Source organism: Leucopleurus acutus, assembly GCF_964270905.1.
Source record: "Leucopleurus acutus genome assembly, chromosome: 10".
NCBI classification, from domain to species: Eukaryota; Metazoa; Chordata; class Mammalia; order Artiodactyla; family Delphinidae; genus Leucopleurus; species Leucopleurus acutus.
In genome coordinates, this window is record NC_139153.1 from 93,765,307 (window position 1) to 93,788,844 (window position 23,538).

Below are 23,538 nucleotides of genomic sequence, written 5' to 3' on the forward strand. Positions count from 1 at the left end.
GACAATCCAGGCCTGACTGGACCCTGCCTGGGCTCTGGACCCTGCCTGGGCTCCGGTCCCTGCAGTCAGCACTGCAGACACACATACAGACCGCCTGCATAACAGGGAGGGTTTCCTCCCAAAGGCGCTCGCAAATGTACACGTTTGTGAACATGTGCAAAATCTCCAAGACCAAGCAAATGACCCATCACCCAAGAAAATGCTCAGGAGTACCTCCAAAGTACACTAAAAGGTTAAAAAGCCAACGTGAGAAGGCAGTCATCAAGTCAGAAACTTCACTTTTTATAAGAAGTTTTACAGTCCAGGGCCTTGGTCTAGGGTTGGGAGTGGAAGCAGGGGTATGAGGAGACAGAGGCCACTTAAGGGTTTTCCTCCTCTAACAAGAAAGAGGCAAGCACCTAATAAAGGGGCAACAAGAGGTGACGGCTCAGCACATCTTCTGATAAACTCTAGGATGTTCCCCAAACACAGGCCAGACACGGAGGCCTCAAACTTCCCAACTGGGGACAGCCACCCGGCACTTTCCACCTTGCCGGCCACGGGCACACGCCTGACTTGAAAAGACTTAACAAAAGAGTTATATAGCCCCAACTTCCTTGACTTTAATTAAACTTGGCTTCCACTTCTGAAAACCCCTCAAGTTTTTATTTTGTTTTGTAGCCCCACTAATGCTTTTCATTGAGAGATGCTGTGAAAAGGAGAAGCAAATTCTTTGCAGCTGCATGTGAGCATCCTGCCAACTGAAGCACAGGACGAAGCACTCCCATGTTAAAAATGTCCAACTGAGAGATTTACAAACCAGCAGGGGGGAATGGACGGAGGAAAGGAAGACGTGTGCGTGTGAAAGATCTGCAGAAAGCTCCCTTTTTTGTTTTTAAGTCCCAGGGGCCTCTGAAGGCTTGTCATGCTTCAGCGACTGTCACCCCCTCCCACTTTACCCCCTTTTCTAAAGCCACCGGCCTTTCCAGACACATTCTGCACAACCACTTTTTAGCTGTTCTTTCTTTCACCCCCTTCTGCCCAGGCCTCCCCCAGCAGTCCAGCCACAACTGGATAAATGGAAAGGAGAAGAGGGAGGAAGCGACCATTTTCCTCCGACCAGAGGAAGCCCAGAGTTAAGCTGCACTCCTGGCAAAGAGACGGACAGTCCCCCTGGCAAATGAGCTTTTTTCATTTCTATCAGCAGCAGCAAGATAACCACGGTCAACAACAATCAGAGCTCCAAGCTGGCGAGCTTTTTGGTTGTGCTGCTAAAGCGCTTATGTAGGAAACCCTAGCTGTGCCCTTTCAAAAGGCTAATTCTGGTCAAATGTGTCGCCCTAGAGGGTCTGGAGGTTTTGGTTGAAATTTCTGCATCAAGGGGTAGGTCCAGAGAAGGGCAAGAGTGGCGGCACCGCCCCTCAGCACAGGGTCCAGTGAGCAGATACTTTCATAAGCAAAGCTTTCACTTCCATCCACCAGCCATCCACCCTCTGAGTGGGGAGGAGTCCATGTCCCCCCCATTTATACCGTGGCCAGAGTATAAATGACTCACCCCCCCTCCGTCGCTCTGGGGCTAAGACACAGGAGTTCTGACCCAGCAGCATTCTGGGGGGCCATGCGAATGTGCATTCCACGGAACCACTTTCCTCATCTGAACCCTCGGATGAATGGAGCTTACTTCCAGGGCCCCAAGTAACACGGCCACATCCTCGGAATGTAGGTAAAACACACAGCCCTCTGGGGATCAGCACGCACACAGCCCAGCAACCTCTGATCCCATCCAGACGGATGTACGGTAACAAAGAACTGTCAGACTAACAGCCAGGAGGCCCCGTAAGGTCCTCAGTAATGAAACCAAGGTGAAATCTCCTTCCTACAGCACAGCGGACTTCTAAAGGCAGGAGAGCCAATGAAATATCCTCCCATAAAGACTTTCAACAGCAGGGGTTGAAACAACCAACCAGAAAACTCACCAGAATCGGCACACTCCATTCTGAGTATTCGAGTCCGTCCACATTTTTACTATCGTTTGAAATCTGATTCTAACAACAACGTTCAACCTGGACTGTTTCACCACTGTCGCCCTGCCAGGGAGCAGGCGTTCCCTCCTCGGCACCTGAAGCCATTTACATCAGCTGGTTAGGATTCAGCCGCTCCCTTCCCAGTCGCTGGCATCCCCAGGCCTTTTGCTTCCCCTCAAACAGATCTCTGAACCTCTACATGGGAAAAGCAAAGCCAATGAATGCTACATCTGATGCTGGTGAGCTGCTCGCCTAAGATTTTTTTTGGATGGGTGGAGGGCGTTGAGGTCAGGAGAATGACACTCCAGGAAGCTCAGGCTCTGTGCTGAGCTCACCACCTCTCCCCACAGCCAAAGGAGAACGATTTAACTAATCATCTGCCATCCAGCAAGCTGCAATACGTCAGTATTAGTCCAAACCCTCCACCAAGCGGTGTAAGAGAGCAACACTGATGTGCAGGCATAAGGGAACACAGTTACACCAAACAGAACACCTCGTCTTCCCTCATGGAGGCATCTGCATCCCATTTTACAGTGCAGAACACTGAGGCTGGCTCTCAGATGAGGCCCAGTGATCTCCCAGGGCACTCAGCTAGTACATGGCAGGGTGGCATTTAGAGCAGTTTCCTAGGAGGCAGGCAACTGAGGTCTCCAGGAGTGGTGAGATGATGTTCACAAAGACACACACGCTCCATCAGATTATGGACTCACAAAATTGTTTTAAAACAGACAATGCAGTACTTCCATATAAGCTAACACAAAAACACGTTTCTGCCTCATAATGTCAATAAAAGCTTGTCATTGATAAGAGACTCCTAAAGCCAAAATATACAACACACACCGCAGCCAGGAGAAACAGGTGAGGCAATGCGGTTCCTGAAGGGCAGCCAAGCACTCTGGGTGGAGAGCGAGGCCCAGGAAACTGCCGTTTCCTTCTGAGGCCCTAAGAGGTAGTTTTTTCCCCCAGGGGCAGAGGATGTGGAACTCACTGTTTGCTATTTTCCTTTTCATTACTACTGTTCCAGGGTGAGTGTCACAGTTGCTGGGAGGGGCTGCAGGAAGAAAGTAAAAAATCTAGACTGATGTTTGACTTTATATGCAAGTTCACTGTAAGAGTTAAAATATGCTTGTCCAAGACCATCCTCTCCCTTCAAGAGAGCTCTTTTCAAGGGAGGACATACCAGGATCCCCAAACTCTGCTTTATCAGTTCAAATACCACATGGGATTCATCGGACCCATTTGTCCTCTTGGGTTCCAGACACTCTGTAGGGTAAAACGTAGAGACATAAAGGAATTAGGAAGAGTATATGTGACAGTTATTTGAGAAAAAGCTGATCAGTACTGACCTTTAATTTGGAGACCCTGAGCCTCGTGCCATCTTTTTTATGAACATGGGAGAGCACTTTGGGACCTTTCCAGCTGGGAGGAAGGAAGCACCGTTATTCATCCCCGTTGGCTAAGAGACCTGACAAGCTCCACTTTTAAAACCTGTACAGACTGGCTACCACCAGTGCCCTCCGATTCCATGAGGCATGACTTTCAGACAGACCCCTGAGCTGAGAAGGGGGCTGAAAATCAATCAGGTTAAAATGAAAGGGACAATTCTACACTATCCCATGACAGACCATGGATGCAGGTCCCTAAAGGGACTAGACGTGCTGCCATGGCTACACCAGGTCCCTAGGGAAGGGGGTCAGTATCCACTGAGGAACCCTGCAGGGATACCCCCTAACTGGCTGGAAAGTGACCTGTCCACTGTCTCCTTCTGCAGCCAAGAAGTAGGCTTCACTTCTGTATCCACAGGGAGACTTGAGGACAATTCCCAAAGCGACATCACTTCACAAAATAAACCCCATAGAGCTGGATCTGGAACATTATTGCACAGATATCTGAAGTCCCAGCTGACAGTCCTATATCTCTTTGGAGCTAGGAGGATTATTAAGGCTTTAAAATTCAATTACAATTATGGGACTCTAAAATAACAAGAAAAACTCTAACCAAAAAAAAAAGAAGAAGAAGAAGAAGAAGACCGCAAACCTAAGTCTGAGATGCAGAACGAAAGGGACATGAATTCAGCACCCCTGCCTTGTCCAAAAGAGGGTCAGTCCCACAGCACAGACGGGGGCAAGCAACTGTCAAAGACAAGGGCTGGGTTGGATCCGGCCAACATTACAAGTACAACCAACTGGTCCTGTCCCTTAGTCTTGTGCTTTTAAAGGGCGGTCGATGTGCCAACTATTTTAAAGCTCCAACACACTAATTCTGTAAACAATAATGGCTACAGCCTGCACACTGCGCACTGGAATGGATTCCTCAACTTGGCCTCATCACTTATGCAGCTGATGAAACAAACACTGACAGCTTTTTTGCATTTGTAAAGGCCCCACAGCAGCTGTGGTGATCCCACCATAGAGCAATGAATTAAGCCTGAAACCCAGCTGGGTTTGAACAGAAGCCTTTTTTGCACAATACAGCAAGACTATCATTGTTAACCTAGGCATTATTGGGAAATATTCTGCATTACATTATAGGGCAGTTCTAACTCAATTCGTAAAATTAGCTCTAATAAGCAATTTTAGTAGGAGGGATGTGGCATTTGCTTTTGAAATGGCACAAGTATGTGTGTAGGTTATAGGTAACACCACACAAAGGCAGCCTGGCAGAACAGAACACAGATTTCCAGTTAAACAATGCAAAGTTTAAAATAGCAACTCCTTCTTAGATATTCACACACATATACACTCACTCACTCACTCACACCTACCACCTTCTAAATTGAGGTGGGTATCTTACCTTGCAAATTCTTGGTTAGTTAGCCACTACAGAGAAAATAGTGAATACAGCCGTCTGCCCTTTAGGTAAGGCAAATCAGTGACACAAGAGTCAATCTGGAACCGAGAGCTGTACCAGAAAAACCGGGGAGTGGTGGAAAAACGTGATTAATCTCGTTATTAATGAATTTTTTTGACACTGAACTTGAGCAGTAGGTAATAAGATCCCCAAAAGCTAACACACTAGCCTTTGGCTTCCTATCACCAGGAACCTCGAGGAAAGGCAGGGACACCCACACCAAGTCGTCACTCCCAGAGAACCAGAACCCACAATGTCCAAGTCTCCAAAGGCCTCCAGCACCCTTGGTCATGGGGCTTTTTTCCATCCCCACCATTCCAACTCTCTTCTATCGCCTCATACTTTCTACAAACACTTAAAAATGAGCCAGAAGTGCTCTACTCAAGTAGGAGACTGATCTCATCTCAACAATCTCACACCAACTTGGGAAAAATAAATCTGGGGAAAAAATCAGAAATATCCAAAGAAAACATGGCACCATCCCTCTTCCTTAAAAGAACTCCCATTTCTTAAAGGAGTTTGTTATGAGGCCCTGTTTTGATTTTTAAGCATTTTTCGTTTAGGTAAAAGGCGTCTTGGAAGGAGCAAGAAAATCAGGCGAATTTCTAGGTGGACGGTGGTTCTCTTCCCCACAGTCTTTTGCCAAAGCACGTCAACAGCGGTAACCACGACAAAGTCAAAAACCAAAGGCAAGACAGGAAAACAGCCCCTCGATCCTACTCTGCCGCCCAGAGCGGAGCCAGGGTTTTTAAACCCCTGGCTCCTCCCAAAACTACGTGGTAAATGCTATGCAGAGATGCACCTGAAGGCCCAGAACGACAACGCAAAACACCTGAGCACCCACAAAGAGCCAATCATCGAAATTCCAAGCCCCACCACTTTCTCACGCCTGACCAAGTGTTCAGAGCTTGCAAAGAAAAGGGGGAGGGGAAATAAGACCACTGCTGGCCACCCACAAACAGTGAAGAGTAGCAGGCAGACAGGGAGGAAAGTGAGAACCCCACCACCCCAAGGCAAGGTAGCTGCCCCCAGCAGGAGAGGGTCCCATGCAGCCCTCTGCCGCACAGAACACAGGAGGGAGGCTCTGGGACCCAGGCTAAGGGGAACAGCTTCACAGGTGAAAGAGCAGTAAATAAATGTATCAGTAGTAATCACCTAGATGGGCAAGATGGTCTAGCTTGAGGTATTCCAAGAGAAGTGCAAGCAGCATCCCCACAAAAACTTGCACACAAGTGTTCGCAGAAGCATTATGTACAAGAGCCAAAAGGTGGAAACAACCCCAATAGCCATCAGCTGATGAATGGATGAGCAAAATGTGGTGTATGCCCACCCAATCAAGTATTATTCAGCCATTAAAAGGAACCGAGTCCTGATACACACTACAACATGAAGGAACCTTCCAAACACTATGCCAAGTGAAAGAAGCCAGTCACAAAAGGCCACATACTGTATGATTCCATTTACATCAAATGTACAGAATAGGCAAATTCATAGAGACAGAAAGTAGATTAGTGGTTGCCAAAGACTAGAAAAACTGGGGTGAGATGTGGAGTGACTGCCAATGGGTATAGAGTTTCTTTTTGGGGTGATGAAAAGGTTCTAAAATTGATCGCGGTGTTATTGCACAACTCCAAATATACTAAAAACCACCGAACTGTTCAGCGAGAAAAAAAAGAAAAAACCACATTCACATCCAAGATCACTCAGGGAAGACCGAGATGCCTAGGATGCCTTTCTGTCTTGAACCACCAGTAGAACGCCAAAAGAAACATAGTTGAAGAACTGCCAAAGGAACTGGAATAAGTTGGGGATATGAGAGTTTTAAAAAAGAAAGGGCTAAAAGGGGCTGACACTTCGCTAAAGATACAGCAGCCAAGGACCGCAATGTATGCCAAGAATATATATATATACACACACACACTGTAGTTAGACTGAAAAGTGTGATGAGGGGTAACTATAATCTCCCAAAAAATAAAAACTGCAACTGGAGGCTTCCTATTTCCCTGCAGCTATGTTGTGGGCTTTAATTAAGAGCATGACAGCCTACCATATTTATCCAATGTCAGTGCCTACTTAGACAAGTCCCTTAAATTCGTTTTAAAACCGTCTTTGGTTGGATTTGTAAATTGGGAAGGAAGCAGTCAGAGGAGGGACTCCAAAAGTACATTCGGTCACTTATCAGCCTTAAAATCTTTTCACACTCAGCAGGGAGGGTTCTGTGCCATTGATGGTAGGAAAAAAGCAACCATGAAGCACCACCCCAGGTCTTCCCTGGACTGTATGTAATGCCTGTCCGGAGAAACGAGCAGTTAGAACTGAGCAATGTGTTCTGTTCTTTATTGAGATGACCTCCTCCGTGTACAAGTGGAGTAAAAGGACTCCTCTTACAATAGGTACCATTAAGGTCTTCATTTGTATTAAACTGTAAGCAAACAATGTTCAGCTGTAAAAGCTTTTGCAAATCAAAGATTATGGCCTGGGACTTCCCTGGTGGCGCAATGGTTAAGGACCCGCCTGCCAATGCAGGGGACACGGGTTCGAGCCCTGGTCCGGGGAGATCCCACGTGCCGCGGAGCAACTAAGCTGATGAGCTACAACTACTGAAGCCTGCGCTCGAGAGCCCGTGCTCCCCAACAAGAGAAGCCACCACAGTGAGAAGCCCGCGCACCACAACGAACAGTAGCCCCCGCTCACGGCAACTAGAGAAAGCACACGTGCAGCAATGAAGAGGCAACGCAGCCAAAGATAAATAAATAAATAAATTTATTTTTTAAAAAAGAAAAAGATAATGAATGGTCTTCCTTGGTAAACTAACTGTTCTTTTTTTTGCGGTACGCGGGCCTCTCACTGTTGTGGCCTCTCCCGTTGCGGAGCACAGGCTCTGGACGTGCAGGCTCAGCGGCCATGGCTCACGGGCCCAGCCACTCCGCGGCATGTGGGATCTTCCCAGACTGGGGCACGAACCCGTGTCCCCTGCAACGGCAGGCGGACTCTCAACCACTGCACCACCAGGGAAGCCCCTAATTGGTCTTTATAATCATCATTATTTATACTCCCAAGAGGCTTTGCCTACTGCTCCAAAAAATTCTGGAAGGAAATAACATGACAACTTCGGCAAGTCTCACGTTAGATGCAAAGGAAAAAGGCTACTAGTTCCAGTGTAGAAAATGTGTTTCATAGGGTCCGTGTCAGCATTGGGGTAGCAGCTCCATGTAATTGGAGCAGGGAGCAGAATTAGAAGAAAAGAAAAAAAGCCACTTTTCAGCTTCAGATATTTCCAAGTCAGACCCGTCATCTTCCTGACCTCCCAGTGCTTCCTAGCTTACCAGAGCCAGAAGAAAACCCATTTTTATAGCATCATTAGAGTTCTGATTTATCACGAGTACAAAAGAGTGTGCTTCTCAGGGCTCTGCAAGTCTATATTCGTAACAGGAGTTTCTGCAGGACTAAATGATGGTGTTTATATTGAGCTGGGGTGGGGGGCAGTCCAGGAGAAAGAAACCAGTACTCCCCAACCTTTTCCACCAGGAGACTAGGCCTGTGGCTCAGATATGCCCAGAGCCCAGAGCCTGGGACAATCAGGCAAGTCAAATGGGTTCTTCACTTAAGGAGATTTCCTTTCACTCTGTCAGCCACCTTTCAGATTCCAGCAAAGTTTAAACCACAATGGTTTGGAATCCTAACAGCAGTTTTGAGGATTATGGTACAGAATGAGTATTTGCAAACATTTTTAAAAACACAGAATGCTGGACCATGCAGTCACATGTACCAATCGCTTCCCCCAAAGAAGTTCATTTATTAAATCCAGACCCTCCCTGGCCCCCTGCATGGTGGAAAAAGGTGGTATTAAACTGCATTGGCATTTAAATAGAAATCTGATCTCTGCCATTCAAGGATGTGATCACCACTGCGGATTACTTTCATGCATCTTTAGAATTCTTCCACATTAAAAGTTCTCTCAGGGTGTCAATACCAATATTACTTAACAAACCTTGCCTTTAACTAAAGTTTTAGGTCAAGATTTTAGAGCTAAAACAAAAGGCTACTCAGCCCAAACACTGGTGGGTTGAGGACAAGTGTTCGCTGCCCATATTTTAATGTGGTTGTCACTTTGGGGATTTAGAAAGTGAACTTCAAGTCAGATCAAAGCAAAAACTGTTTGCTCCCAGGATGACTGCTCATTATGGCCTTAAATCCTTTTTGGAATAAGGTGTGATGTATATAAGTAAATATATCAAATAAACCCCCCCTCAAAAAATTGTAACCAACTACAAGTCCCAGTGAAAAGGCTGCAGAGCGAATGGAATCGAATGTCAGACAAAAACCACACCACAAGAATCAGGCTTACTAGTGAGACTGTTTCCCCGTCCCCTGCTAAACCCTCCTAAATGCATGGGAATGAGCTCTTTACAGAGCAATGCCAAGTGTTTTCGTCATTTTCAAACGATTAAGAAACCAGGTTGACTGCCCGTTTGGCACCTATCAAAGGTGGTAGCCTCGGCCACTCGGGATCATCAGTTTGGAAAGGAGTCACGTGGCATGTGTCAAGTACCCGGTCCTGGTGGCAGGGAGCTACTGCAGGTGGAAGCCATGTGCTACCAATTTAACTGGGACTCCAGCCCACGGATCCTCGCCATCACATCGACTCTTTCATCCCCCAACATCAAGACGTTATCACAAGCTGAAAACAGAGCGCACAGCGTTTTCATGCTCTGGGCAACAGAAGAATGGAAAAGGGGGCAATTTAGGTAAAACCAATAAACATTTAAGTCCTACCTCATTTCTAAATGGACATCTTGGGCTTCCCTGGTGGCGCAGTGGTTAAGAATCCGCCTGCTAATGCAGGGGACACGGGTTCGAGCCCTGGTCTGGGAAGATCCCACATGCCGCGGAGCAACTGAGCCCGTGCGCCATAACTACTGAGCCTGCGCTCTAGACCTGGTGAGCCACAACTACTGACCCCATGTGCCACAACTACTGAGCCTGCACTCTAGAGCCCGTGCTCTGCAACGAGAAGCCACTGCAATGAGAAGTCCGCGCACCACAACGAAGACCCAATGCAGCCAAAAATAAAAATAAATTAAAATTAAAAAAAAAAAGTAAAGACATCTTTACTGAAGAATGAAAACGAAGGTGAAGAAGTTTATCCAAAAGTACTCTTAAATGCCAAAAAGTAATGCTGCTTCTTAGCAGTTCTGGGATATCACCTCATTCTCACATGGGGGGAGGGAGGATGATAAAAAGCCATCATCAGAACAATCAAAAAGTGTGTCCGATATAAAGATCACACTGCATTTCATCTTAAGTTTGGAAGAAAAAGCATCTATATTATTTTCAGTTCTATCCTCTTCCTCAGACAACCCGGATAGGCTGTAATCAGCAAGGATGACCCAGAAACATCGTGTTCCCTCTTCAACCTTGAGGCTGGAGAATTACAGCCACAAAGACCTGCAGGACCTAAAATAAGAATAATCTGGTCTAGATAGTTAGTTTATAAAGCACTTCACATGTTAAAGTACGATTCTGCCTCCCCCAAAATGACCTTGAGGGGCCAATACATGAAAGTCTAAGTCTCCCCATTTTATGCATGAAGAAACTGAGACTGAGGGGAAGTGATTTACCCAAGGTCACCGGCTCTCTTCCCACAGGGTTTGGCATCTCAGCTGTCAACTGAACTGTAAATTCTCTGAAGACAAAGACAATGTCATATTTTCTAACCCCTAACAGAGTCAGAGAATACGTCAGCTGTATGCGACTGAACAGTCTTCCAAGCCAGAGCCCAATGGGACCTTTGTCACTGTACAACACCCACCTCACAACCAAGGCTGAAATCACTTGCGAAAAGAATGGGATTCTGGGGTCATTTTAAAGTTACGTCACATCCTCACAAAAAAAGCATTTCATAAACATGAAATATGTAATTGTACAATTCCACAGACGCTTCTTCCTTTACTGCTACAGTCATCCTGACTAAATAACACATTGTGTTCTCAGAGCAATTTTGTTTTACAAAGTGCTTTCCCGTATCTTATCTCATTTAGTTCTAATGCCCTGAGAGAGGACAAGGAAAGAAAATAGAAACTTAAATAAAACCCACCTGACATCTTTACTACTTATTACAAGTGCCTGTATTGGTTTTTAAAAGCCAACAGACAAACCCGCTGGCACTACCTGGAGGACTGTAAATTAGTACAGTCTCTCTCCCAGAAAACAACGTAAAAGGGATCTGAGTTGTAAACACACGTAACACAAAGTGGTAGTTCCACACTGAGGAGTTTGGAATTAAGTGCAAAAAGATACAGGAAAAGCATACTGCACACATCACTGTGGACGACAGCCCCCATACTGTGAAAAGACCATCAAGGACAGGCAGGTCAGGCTTCCCTGGTGGCGCAGTGGTTGAGAGTCCGCCTGCCGATGCAGGGGACGCGGGTTCGTGCCCCAGTCCAGGAGGATCCCACATGCCGCGGAGCGGCTGGGCCCGTGAGCCATGGCCGCTGAGCCTGCCCGTCCAGAGCCTGTGCTCCGCAACGGGAGAGGCCACAACAGTGAGAGGCCCGCGTACCGCAAAAAATTTAAAAAAAAAGAACAGACAGGTCAAGAAAACTGTGGTACAGATTGACCGAGTGCCCAGCAGCTATTAAAAATAATGATGCAGAATCGTATTCTGATAATTGAAATGAGATATAAATACAAAGAGCACGGAATAGAACATCTCTTAGGAGTATGAGCCCACATAGGTAAAACGACATTATCTACAAGTGCAGGAGCACCCCGTAGGTAACTGCAGTAGACTTTACCTTTGTGTTGCTGTTGGAGTTGAATGATTTCTTATAAGGCAAAAAGAACCGTTTTCAAAGGGGGACAAACCCTATTGGCCCAATTAGGTATGGGGATTACATGTAGATTTTATTTTCCCATGAAAATGAATCAATAACTGCAGTTACCATGGATAACTGAGGATCCATCTGGCAGGAGGAAGCATCTCTGAAAGCCGGTCCAAAGGCATTACCCCAGCTGGCCTTCCACTATATCAGGGGCTGGGTTTCATGCCCCGGCTGTCACTGATAAAACATGCAACCTTTGTTATTAGACACCTCAGGTTTTCTCAGCTGTGAAATTCTGATTAGTGAAGCTCACCTTTTTCCACTAGACCCTTACCAATTCCCTCCCACTAGTGGGTATTATTTGAAATACTCCAAAAGCTTCAAGTCGACAAATATTTCCTAAACTGTGTGATGACAGAAAATTCAGCCTCTAATCGTGTGGGGTTAATAGGGTGAGACACATGTAAACACTAATTCCAGCACCTAGAGGTACGTGTGAGGAGTCGGGCCCACAGAAAAGAGGTGTGGCTCTGCCTGCCTGGGGAAGAGGGTGGCAGGCTGCCCAGTCAGGCCTCAGCGTGGTCAAGGTGGGTTCCACAGGCAATCCGTCCCCTGAGCAACTTGAGCAACCGAGATGTGCAAAGGCCAAGAGGCTGGCTCAGCTGCAGTGGAACGGGTGGCCAGAAGCTCAAGGTAGAGCAAGGGCTTTTTATGCTGTGCTGAGGACAAATGCAGCTTAGACTGGATCCACTGAAGGTTCATGGTCAGAGTTTCAAGTTCAAGGATTACTGCTCCGAGAGCCAGGTTAAACATCTTTGGTGAAACGTCTCTGTGCAAAGATTCAGTGCCGCTCTAATCTTAATTCTCAATCTGTCAGTCTTTCTAACTCACCACCCAGACATATTCAGAAGTCAAGTGTTGGATAATAGAGAAGAGATTCAAGCACCAGAGAGTGGGGCTGGGAAGAGATTACATCACCTTCTAATCTTTTTTTTTTAAATTATAGTTGATTTACAACACTGTGTTAATTTCAGGTGTACAGCAAAGTGATTCAATTATACATTTTTTATTCAGATTCCTTTTCATTATAGGTTATTATGAGATACTGAATATAATCACCTTCTAATCTTTAAAGCTTTGTTCTATATCCCAAAATGGGCTTCAGAATATCTGTTGCTATTCATTTGGCTTATTAAGAGGCAAAGTATAGAATTCATCTGATTCATTTATTCCTGAGTCAGCCTGGAAGGCTGCCGACAGACCTGATGTCTCCAGGTTGGTGATTTCCAACTGTGTAATCATACCTTCTTGAGCATTTGTGCATAGTATGCAGTTTACAAAGTGCTTTCACATCAAAAATCTTACTGACCCTCCCAACAAGCCTGTGAGGTGCATGGAACAAGTTTTCCAGGTGAGGAAGCAGTCCAGCGAGGTTATGTGGCTTGCTCAGGGTCACACAGCTCATATTCCCAATCTTGTCCACTATAACCACAGAGGTGCCCTACATATTCAAAACAAGCCTGTCCCAATCTGAGGCATTAAATTCCCCAAGCCCACATACTAGCAATAAGGCATGGACTCAAAGCACAAAACACTCCAAGTCCTGATTAGGTCAACATCCAACTGCTGCTTAACAGAATAAGCATTCATGCAGCACCCCTTCTGTAAACCTAGGGAGGGAATAAATGCAAGAAACACATGCTCAGCCCTAATCCCTTCTCATTTCCTCCTGGCACCTGTTTCTGCCCCCAGAGGCACCAAACACTTTTAACAGCTGGCAGAAATAAGAACCAAGAGATAACACACACAACCATTGTAGCCCTAACCCACATTGTGGCTGGGAAATAATGGAGAAAGAACCACCCAGGTTTAAAAAGAGAGCAATAAAACAGGGCGCCCAAATGGCTCCCACATTCCCCTGGGTGATTCAGTCACTAGATACCTGGGCTGCTGTCACATAAACCAGAGAGTCTCCTGATGGAAAAGACACACACAACCCACCCCTCTCATGCCTCCCCACCCCCAGCCAAAACTATCACTGGGAAAGAACTCCTGGTTGTACTGGAGAAAATACGTGAGAAGAGCTGTACTGGGAGTACGGAGGGGCAAAATTTGTGGCTATGAATTTTATGACCTTCTAGGACTCAAGGTAACTAAACACTGCTGCCAGTATTTCAATGCTCACTGCCTTCCTCTTCATGGGTGGTGGAGCTTGACAGACTTAACAAAATTAGAACTTAAGATCCAATTTAGGCCTTCTAGGCCACACCAGCTCTCCAAAACAGCTCTCAAGAACTTCTGCCAGTAGCGTTCCCCTTTCTAAGGCCCTCATACACCCTATGAATATGCGAGTAATTATGTATAATGTTCCCATTACTCACGCTGCCTCATTAACATATCTAGGCAGCCTTTGTTTACTGCCCGGCCCAGACCCTGGTGAGGATTTGAGGGCAAATGATTTCCCCTAGCGCCCCACGGTACCCTACGCAGCAAAAGTCAGGGGCAACAATAAAGGTGCGAAAAAGCATCGAGGCTGATCTGTCGCAGTCCCTGCGAAATCAAATGAATTCGGAAGCCTGGAGAGCAAACACAGCCCAGGCCGGCTCTCAGATACACCGAAGAGCGTGGGGTGGGGGCACTTTTAAAATACAGAGCACAAACCAGCCGGGTCCCAGGACAACTGGGATCTCAGCTCTTCTTCCACTGAGGACTCAAGGAGACAGCCAGCGGGGGATAAGGGGGTAGCTCCACCAACTGGTGTTTAAAAAAACAACAAACACGCACTTGAGACAGATCCACGCCTGCTCCTGGAGGCTGACAAACTGCCTTAACTTCCCCCCAACTTTCTCAAGCCAAAAAACCTCTCCAAAGGCTGCCAAGAGCCCCCATTATGGCATTTTCCCCTTTTCGGGGCTACTCCGATCACTCTTTTTACCTCAAGTTCATCTGGACTAGAAGTGGGGAGGAGATACAGCCTTTCACTGTCTGGCAAGGGCCTACCGGCCTCAGTTTTCCGTTCTGTAAAATGGACTCAACAGCCTCTTCCTCTCCTGTGAACTCACTAGGGAAACAATAACTGTGGGCACTTACTTCAGAACTGACATCTTCTCCTCATGATGCTAGAGCGTTTCTTACAATCCAAGCTCCTCTGGCACATTTCTTCAAATGGCAAAGAGAAGTCCCACGAGGCATGGGAGGCCTCCTCACAAGAGCAGTAAAATCTGTGGCAAGACAGACTGGTGGAAGTAGAAAGAAAGCCAAACAGAGATGCAAGGCCCAGGGCTGTGGTCCAGCTGCCCACTCAGATGTGCCTGAGACTTGGCCCTCAGGATAGGATCTACCTCTACAAAACGTGGGCTCTCTCCCACCCCGCACATCCTGACAAAGAGAACAAAAGAGACAAAAGCCACCTGCAAGAGGTGACAGGACAGGAAGTCCCGGAAGCAGGCAGGATCATTCAACCAGGAGCAAAAGGATATCCGGCAAGTGCTGCCACTTCCTGCTAGGTTCAGCTCTACTTTTAACAATTTTATTCTGAGTCAGAAATGAATGAAAATCCTTGATTGAAAAGTGTGAGGCTGCCAGAAGGCTATAGGGTTGTCTGAAGTCAAGAAAGATTAAACCCTAAAAGGATAACAAAAATCTCACTCAAATTGTCTACAAAAAGGTAGACCAAAGTCATCAGAGTTCCCACCTCCTGGAATGAAAGGGGCCTGCGACGAGGAGGCCAGTGTAGAAAAGGCTTTATGGACAGACAAAAGGGACCAGAAACACGAAGTCTGGGGCCGGGAAAAGGAAGCGAGGCTTGTGGAGGGGAGGGCAGTCAGAGAAATGAGGAGAAGAGGTACCTTGGGAGATGGAAAGAAACAAGAGAACTAAGTAGAAACTGATTCAAATGTGTCTTGTTTCCATTAACAGGTAGGCTTGAGGATTTGAAATGGAACAGATCTTTAGCAGTATCTCCTAAGTAAGACAAAATAATTAAAGTTGCTGGATTACAAGATACAAGCTTCTGAACTCCATATAAATGAGGAATAATATCACTCATCTTTCTGCCTCCGCCATCCTGAGAATGACACAAACTCTAAAAGTAATACAAATTACCTCAGCAGGGCCACTCTGACCCACATTTTATCTATGCTACCTGGCATGAACTAGATAAACTAGTCTAGTTTAATATTTGAGGATTAAGGCTAAACACAATGGAAGCACTCTTATCAGAGCTGATAGGGACCATAAGTTGGTTAGCTAATATAAAGTTTATTAAGCAGGAAATCTTTAAAATATATATATATATCTACTTATACAGATACGTAGATTATATACATATATGCACATACATGTAACGTAATGAACACATAAATGTGCTGTTACAGATGTTTTTGAGAACTCTTGGTGCTCCATGTTATGCTTTTTTGTTTGTTGGGAAGGAAGTCTGGCCGTAAGTGAAGCTTGGTTCTTAAAAGGGAACCACTTGTAAAGCAACGTGTGCAGAATCCTTACAGATTTTCCCCAAGCCTTTTAAATGGGGAAAATGGCGGGCCCACATCTAATTTAACCGTCTCATTTTTTTTTTTAGTACTTCACTTTTATCAAGGGTTCTCAAACATTCAGCTTCAAGCTTTCATAGAAACCAACTCTCTTTTCACATTCATTCAAAGGTTTACATAATATTTAACCGAAATTGCAATAATAAGTCTAACTGGAATAACCAGATTTGGGAATAAACAACTGACACTTGGCAAGTCTTCTATATGGGAAGGAGCCAAAGGGGACAGAAGTACACACTTCCCAGGCCTGCCCACTGGCCAGGAGCTTCGTGCTGAGATATCACAGCCAGGATGTTCTGCAGCCAGGAGCACCAAGGAGGCTGGGTAGGTGGAAGGCGATTAATAGGAGTGCTGTTACTATAATCCTAGGGGAGACTGAGACCTGGACCAGTAACAGGAGCACCAAAACAACGCAAGCAGAATTCCAATAACTAAACTTCTTAGGCTGCAAAACTTTTAACCATCTGGATGAAAATGTCAGGAGTCAGGTCCTCAGACCATCATGATCAAGGGCAAACCTTAAAAATAGACCAGCTTTTCAGCATCCAGTCACGATTTTTAAAAAAACTCAGAACAAACTACAAAAGTGTGCATCTACCCAAAAAAACCCCATAAAACAAACAAAGAAAACAATGCCTATGGCTAACGGCTTACTTCCATCCATACTACCCTGGCAATATCAGCTCTACTCTATACAAAAGACTGTGAGTATAACCACTCTTCACTCGAGTCTGAGCTGCCTGCCTGATCATTTCATGTCATTTTTCCAGATCCACATTACTGACTCATTACCGTTCACTTCACCGAAGTTATATGTTTTGAGTGACATGTTTCATCCTTATTTTTCCACTAGCCCTGTAATTTTTAGTGTGCGATTTTGTAGAACTGGAGGTTTTTCACCAATGCAGACACCGTGCTACATTACATACACCTCTGGTTACATAGATCTGCACTGTTCAGTAGGATAGCTACTAGTCATACGTAGCTCTTGAACTTTTGAAATGACTAGTCCAAACTGAGTTGCCCTGTAAGGGTTAAAAAAATACACCAGATTTCAAAGACACAAGATAAAAACAGAAGGCAAAAGATCTTAGCAACTTTTGTACTGATTACATGTTAAGATAATATTTTTATTATACTAAGGTTAAATAAAACTATCATTAAATTAAAAAAAAAAGTCCAGCTTAGCCTTTACCAGGTGTTTTAATGTACTGGGCTTAATATGACTTTCCCATGTCGTCTTTGAAAGGAAGAAAAGGGTTCTATTTTGAATCTAAGAAACATTGGTTACATACTACACAAGATTTTCTCTTTCTGAAGGAGGAAAGTTTAAATAACCTTTGGAACAGAATATGTATTAGCACTGGAGTTATTTCCAAGACGTCTGTAAGTCAATAGCCCTCAGCCCAGCAACAGGAACTGGTCTAACCTCCTATGACAGAGGAAACAGCCATTAAGTACCATCTAAGTACCAAATAATTCTAACTGGCTATTTGGGCCAATGGCTATGGGTGACACACAAGTCAGGTCTACAGTAAAGTAATAATAACCGAAGTAATAATAACTCAAATTGGATTATTTTTAAACATAATTTTTTTTTAATTTCAGTGACACACTTTGGACTCTTAAGTTGACAATATTCTTTCTATAATCTCTCCAGACAGTGACAGTTGCTTAATTGTCTCTGCCCGAGACTATGTAACAAAGAGAAAAGTTTTCTCCACTACTAGAGACAGACAGAAAGCAAGCCACATGAACAGCTCAAAAAAGGAAAAACTGGGCTTCTCTGGCGGCGCAGTGGTTAGGAGTCGGCCTGCCAATGCAGGGGACACGGGTTCGAGCCCTGGTCCGGGAAAATGCCACATGCCACCGAGCAACTTAAGCCCATACGCCACAACTACTGAGCCTGCGTGCCTAGAGCCCGTGCTCCACAACAAGAGAAGCCACTGCAACGAGAAGCCCGCGCACCGCAACGAAGAGTAGCCCCGGCTCACTGCAACAAGAGAAAAGCCCGCTCACAGCAACAAAGACCCAATGCAGCCAAAACCAAAATAAAATCTTTTTTTAAAAAACCACCATTCACTTTATAGCAGTACACCACATATACTCGATAAATATTTGTTAATCGATAAATATTTTTTTAAAAAGGAAAAGTGTAGCAATTAAATAATGTGTACACATTTTTTCCCCCAGAACTGTAAAATAATTCAATTGGGTGTAAAATGGGGGGGAAGGGGGGCATCGCGGGGGACAGAAGCTCATAAATCCTACCACTACATTTTGGTGTCGTTCTATTTTTTTCTTTACAATTTTATGTAATTATAGTAAATCCCACTTTGGAATCTGGTAACACAAACTTTTCCCAGTTTTTTCAATCATACTGCACCTTTAACTCAGAAAATTAGGTACTTAAAATTTACAGCCTAGTGTTACAAATTCTGCTTGAGCTGTCCTAGGAATCAAACTGGTAATCTGTTTTCACGCTAACTGTATGAATCATATCTTCATGTGGCAGAGATTTTTATTTCAAACTCATACCTGCTATAAAGCATCAAAGATCAAATGCTTTCGCAACCTGGGTATCATCTGTTATTCTGCCTAGGAATAACCAACCAGTGGAGTGATGGAAATGGCATAAAATACCCATAGAGCAAAACATGCAACTGTTTTTATTGTCCAAGTGAATTAGGGCTTTGAAAGGCAAATGTTTTCAGTTATTTAAGGTATTGTAGCGGGAATCGTACCCAGCAATTAAGACAGGATTACAGTGCAATTTATGAATTTCTCAAGGACGTCATTTAATATGAAATATAACAATCATTTCTCCCAAAGCCTGCCATCTACAATCCCACCCCCAAACTCTGCTTTGCTAAAGCAATAAACTAAACGGGAACGCGGCAGGCATCTAAGGCTTTTGAGACTACTTGCAGGAAATGTGCTGCCTTCCACGAGCTCAAGTAATAATTCCACCTTACAATGAAAGAACATACATACTGTTTTACATCTTCCACGGACATTATCTCACGCACGTGACCTCAGATAAAGTGAAGTGGCAAAGGCACGTATTACTTTTTCCATTTTACAGAAGAGTAAACAGACCCAGATTTCCAGCCTCTTGTTCTCCGGTTCTCAAGAACTAAACCCAGAACACCTTAGACTCGCAGTCCAGTGCTCTTTCAAGCACGCGCATCAATGACAGTTTTCCCCCGTCTGCCCCACCCCCTAAAATACTCAATAGGCCTAGAGCTGGCACAGCGAAGAAGTGCCACTCTGGTGTTTCAAGGCATTCATAAAGAGCAACAGTTGATGCTGTGCAACATCACCCAGAAAGGCATCCCGCCACATCCTGCCGAGACACCCCCAACACGACTTAAAAGTGACAAGGTGGCCAAATCCACACATGGTTCTCCTACAAAGCCAAGCTTCCCTGCATGAAGTTTCCCTGCTTTTCAAAAGCGTTGACGAGAGAACACGACCACCACCACAGTAATGCCACGGCATCAGCAGACCTGGAAACAGAGGAAACGAAAACGTTTCTGCAGACAGAAAACGTCTCCGCCCTGCTCCCCACCCCCTAAGTGGAATCAGCTGGGTCGGGGTCGCTCGCAAGGGGTCCACAGGCTCTCCGCGCTCACCTGGAGGGAAGCGCAGCGTTTCGCTGCGGAAGGCCGAGGCCGGTCGCATCCTCCTCCTCCTCCACTTCCTCCTCCCACGCGGCAGCCCCCGCCTCCGCGCCGCTCCCTCCTCCCCCGCAGCCCCGCCGCGCTGGAACCTCCCGCCCGACTTTTGACGTCACGGAGGAGGAGAAGGTTCCACCCGGGCCCGTCCCTTTGTGACGTCACAATGACAAAAGAACGCGGCCTGAGCGTCCGGGAACCCGGAGCCGCGGGGGGCGGAGGGAGGGAGGGGAGGCCAGCGCGAGGCGGGGGAGGAATCAGGGGGCGGGAAGGGGGCGCGCTGACGTCTCGCCGGCTTAACCTGTTGCTCTCGGGCCCGCACTGGAGCCAGCGGGCAGGGCCGCGGGTAGCCGGCCGCGCCGCCGCCGCCATGCTCCGCCGTGCGCGCGCTGGGGGGCGCCCGCCGCAGCCGCGCGCCACCCGCCCCCTCCCCGCCACGCCCCCGCCCCGCGCGCCGCACCGCCCCCTCCCCAGGCCGACCGGCCGCACCTCCCCCGCGCCCCACCCACCCATCCGCCAGCCCGCCGGCCAGCGCCGCCCGCCCGGAGCCCGCAGCCCGGAGCCCGGAGCCCGGAGTCCGGAGTCCGGAGCCTGCAGCCCGCCCCCTATAGGCCGCGCGCGTATTCCGGGCCCCGGCCCAGCCCGCCGCGACCCCCGAGCGCCCTCCCTTTCGCAGCCGGCTAGAGCACATCGGGAACACGGGCTCCGCTCCCCGAGCGTTAACTCGTGCTCTGCCTCCCGCGGCCGCCACCAGCCACGGGCAGGCGGCCGGACGCCAGGACTCGACACAATCCGCTGACCACCGGCAACACAACATCCCACCCCACGCCGCTCCCCAACTTCGCGATGACTGGGGCGGGGGTGGGGGTGGCTCTGGTCCAAGTTCTACCCCTTTTGCTTTGTGGCTGCACCCGGATCGGATGTGCCCCGGGAAGGCGTCCACGCTCGCAGACAAGGTTGTCTCCCTGCAGTTTCTACTGCCCGAGTTTAAACTAGTCCTTTGCGTTCTCCCCAGCCCTCTGCAATGCGGATGTATTTTAATTCTTAAATTCTTTAGGGAACAGCTTTTTAAGTAAGGCTTAATTATTTAACCTTGCATTTCTTTCATAGTTGAAGTTTACGTGTCTAGATTAGGATCAGCCCTCAAGAAGAGATATTCAGCTTTTCCATTAAATCTATTTTTTACAAAACCAGTGCCCCGAAGGTCATCTCCCATTACACACATCACACTGCTCAAAAAGGGAAAATATTAAGACCAATTTGTCGACCCGAGTTAAATAAAACTTTCTTATAACATTGCATTATTCCTAATGTGTGTTCATTTGGCCTTTTTTTTTTTAATGGGTTCTTTGATTTAAAGCATGCAGCTAATCACCGATCACTCGAGTGCATATTTGGTTAATCCTCGGACCCCTCCCCCCTCCCTCCCCCCAAACTTAAAAAAAAAAAAAGCCACCACACACAAAACAAAAACACTCCCCATGCCAATCAAAACGTAGCTGTACTATGCACAAAACAAATTTAACTATTCCACACCAGTTAAATCTCTGAATAATCACCCAATTTCAGAAGGCCAGTTAACTGGGAGTAATTATTTGTAGTCACTTACATATGCATTCACATGCCTTCTTAAAAACATTAGCTATATTGTATGTCTTTTTCCCCCTAAAACTGGAAACCATGAATTTTTAAACAAAACCAGTCCCATTATTAAAGTCAATCCCAACAAATGCATTCGCTGTAACGCGATTCCCAATTGGCTTATGTTGCGAACCAAATAATCCAAAACGACCACATACATTAAATTTGATGTGCCAGTGCAAGGAACAAGATCGCCATAATCGGACCCTCGATTGCAACTTAAAGGGCTTCCAACACACATGCGTTACACGATTTCCCAAATAACATTAATAATAATAACACAGGCTCATTTGCATGCAAAGTGCAATAGGGGCCAAATCCGCCCGAGAATGCAGTTTAGTCACATTACCGCAGCCCCTACACCCCCACCCAGGCTCCACCAAAATCCCCTGCCTTTCATCTAAAACTAGATTATGGTTGTGTCATTCGAGGTCAATTTATTCACTGGAGGTATCGCTACACCAATCTGTTTTTTCGTCCAAACTAGGCAGACACGACTTTGCCTGAAAAAGCCTTCTTTCAGAAAAGAAAGAAACAGCCTTATCGGACGCTGTGTTTAAAACCCTTCAGCTGCAGAATTATCTATAAACTTGACATTCACAGCCATTGCTTAAAACTACAAGTCAAAGGATGTGTTGTTAGGAGCACTTACGTATTTCTTCTGAATGATATTCCTCTTGGGTCTTTCCTTGCTCATTCTGAGATCCAAATGCTGATTGCAAAAGGGGACAATTGCTTCATGAATTTAAAGCCGTCAGAAATTTGCAAAAAAATATCCTGGTGGTTTTTATTGTTGTTGGTGGTGGTGGTTGATCTTGGAATCCGACTTTTCTTCCTCTTCCCCCAAAGCCCGATTCGCCTTGAAATAAATCCGAAATTGGGAAGGAAAAAAAAAAAGCCAAAGACGAAGCAAACAAAAAAAAAATTTCACTTTAGTAAAACACTCATAATGGAAAATTTCCCCCGAAACACACACACACAAAAAAAAAAACCGACGCCCTTCACTCCCCCCCCTTTTTCCTCCAAAAACTACATCAGCGAAACGTGAAGGTCCTTAGTGTCTGATCCGTAGTTACATCTTGGAAAAGAAAAAGGAAAGATAAATAAAAAATGTTGGAAGTCACGTTTGTGCTGCAGCAGCAGTGCGAGCAGAAGAGTCAACTCCAGCGGCGGCGGCGGCGGCGGCGGCAGCACCACAGCGAGGGCTCGCCGAGTCTCTTTTTTCCAAGCCCCCTAACCAATGAGAGAGAGGCTATCCAGCCCAACTTTAAATGGACTCTGCTTTTATACAAGTTAGGGCTCCTCGGATAATTCCCCGCCGGACGCTAGCCGAAAACTCCCACAGCTGGGCCACCAAGCGCCCGCCTCCTCCGGTGCCGACCGCCCCTGGCCGAGCCCAGAGGACCCCCTCAGCCCCGTCGACGAGACACCCGAGAGGCCTCGACGAACCCTTCCCGGGCTACCCCTCAGACATCGCTCCCACGCCGAGCCTAAGAGTGGAATTGAGAGAGACTCCCTAGCTCAATGCATGGCACGCTCGGTCGCTCCACCTCACCCCCTTTCCCCAGCTTGCCGCTCACCCCACAACCGCCACACGCTAGCCCCCGCCACGCCTCGTGTCTACCTGCAGCCGGGCTGCTGGGTGCCAGTGCCCCAGGACGGCCGGCCCCGGGGAGAGCCGCCTATTCCCGGGGCACCTTAGAATGGTCCCCTTGATCTTCTGGAAGTTGTAGTCCCCCGACTACAAAATGGCTATGGCCACGGGAGCTGGGAACTACAATTCCCAGCCTGCCCCGCAAGCCTGTCACTCAACTCCCCTCCCTCCTCCCCGCCCCCTCCCCCTCGCCGGCCCTGCCAACAAACGCCTGGACGTGTCCCGCGTGTGACACTGAGAGAGGCTGGCTCGGGATTGGCCCGCAGAGCGTGTGGTCCGCGAGCAAGGAACTCCCCACGCCGGCCCGCCCCCTGGCCCCCGGCCGCGGCCCCCCTC

General features: G+C 46.8%; 1 protein-coding gene across 3 annotated transcripts in view; it reads right to left on the reverse strand.

Moving 5' to 3' along the window:
• JARID2 (jumonji and AT-rich interaction domain containing 2) overlaps nucleotides 1-23,321 on the reverse strand; it is a gene marked incomplete at its 3' end in the record, with an annotated part of 243,631 nt that extends 220,310 nt beyond the window's left edge. For 2 of the 3 annotated variants that reach the window (XM_082848319.1, XM_082848320.1), the window contains exon 1: nucleotides 22,201-22,731. In XM_082848319.1, the coding sequence (XP_082704445.1) occupies nucleotides 22,201-22,245 (45 nt within the window). In that variant the 5' untranslated portion in view covers nucleotides 22,246-22,731. Of the gene's footprint in view, nucleotides 1-22,200; nucleotides 22,732-23,172 lie in introns of those variants that run through there. The other variant, XM_082848318.1, reaches the window with a different exon arrangement.
• Nucleotides 23,322-23,538: the final 217 nt, after the last annotated feature.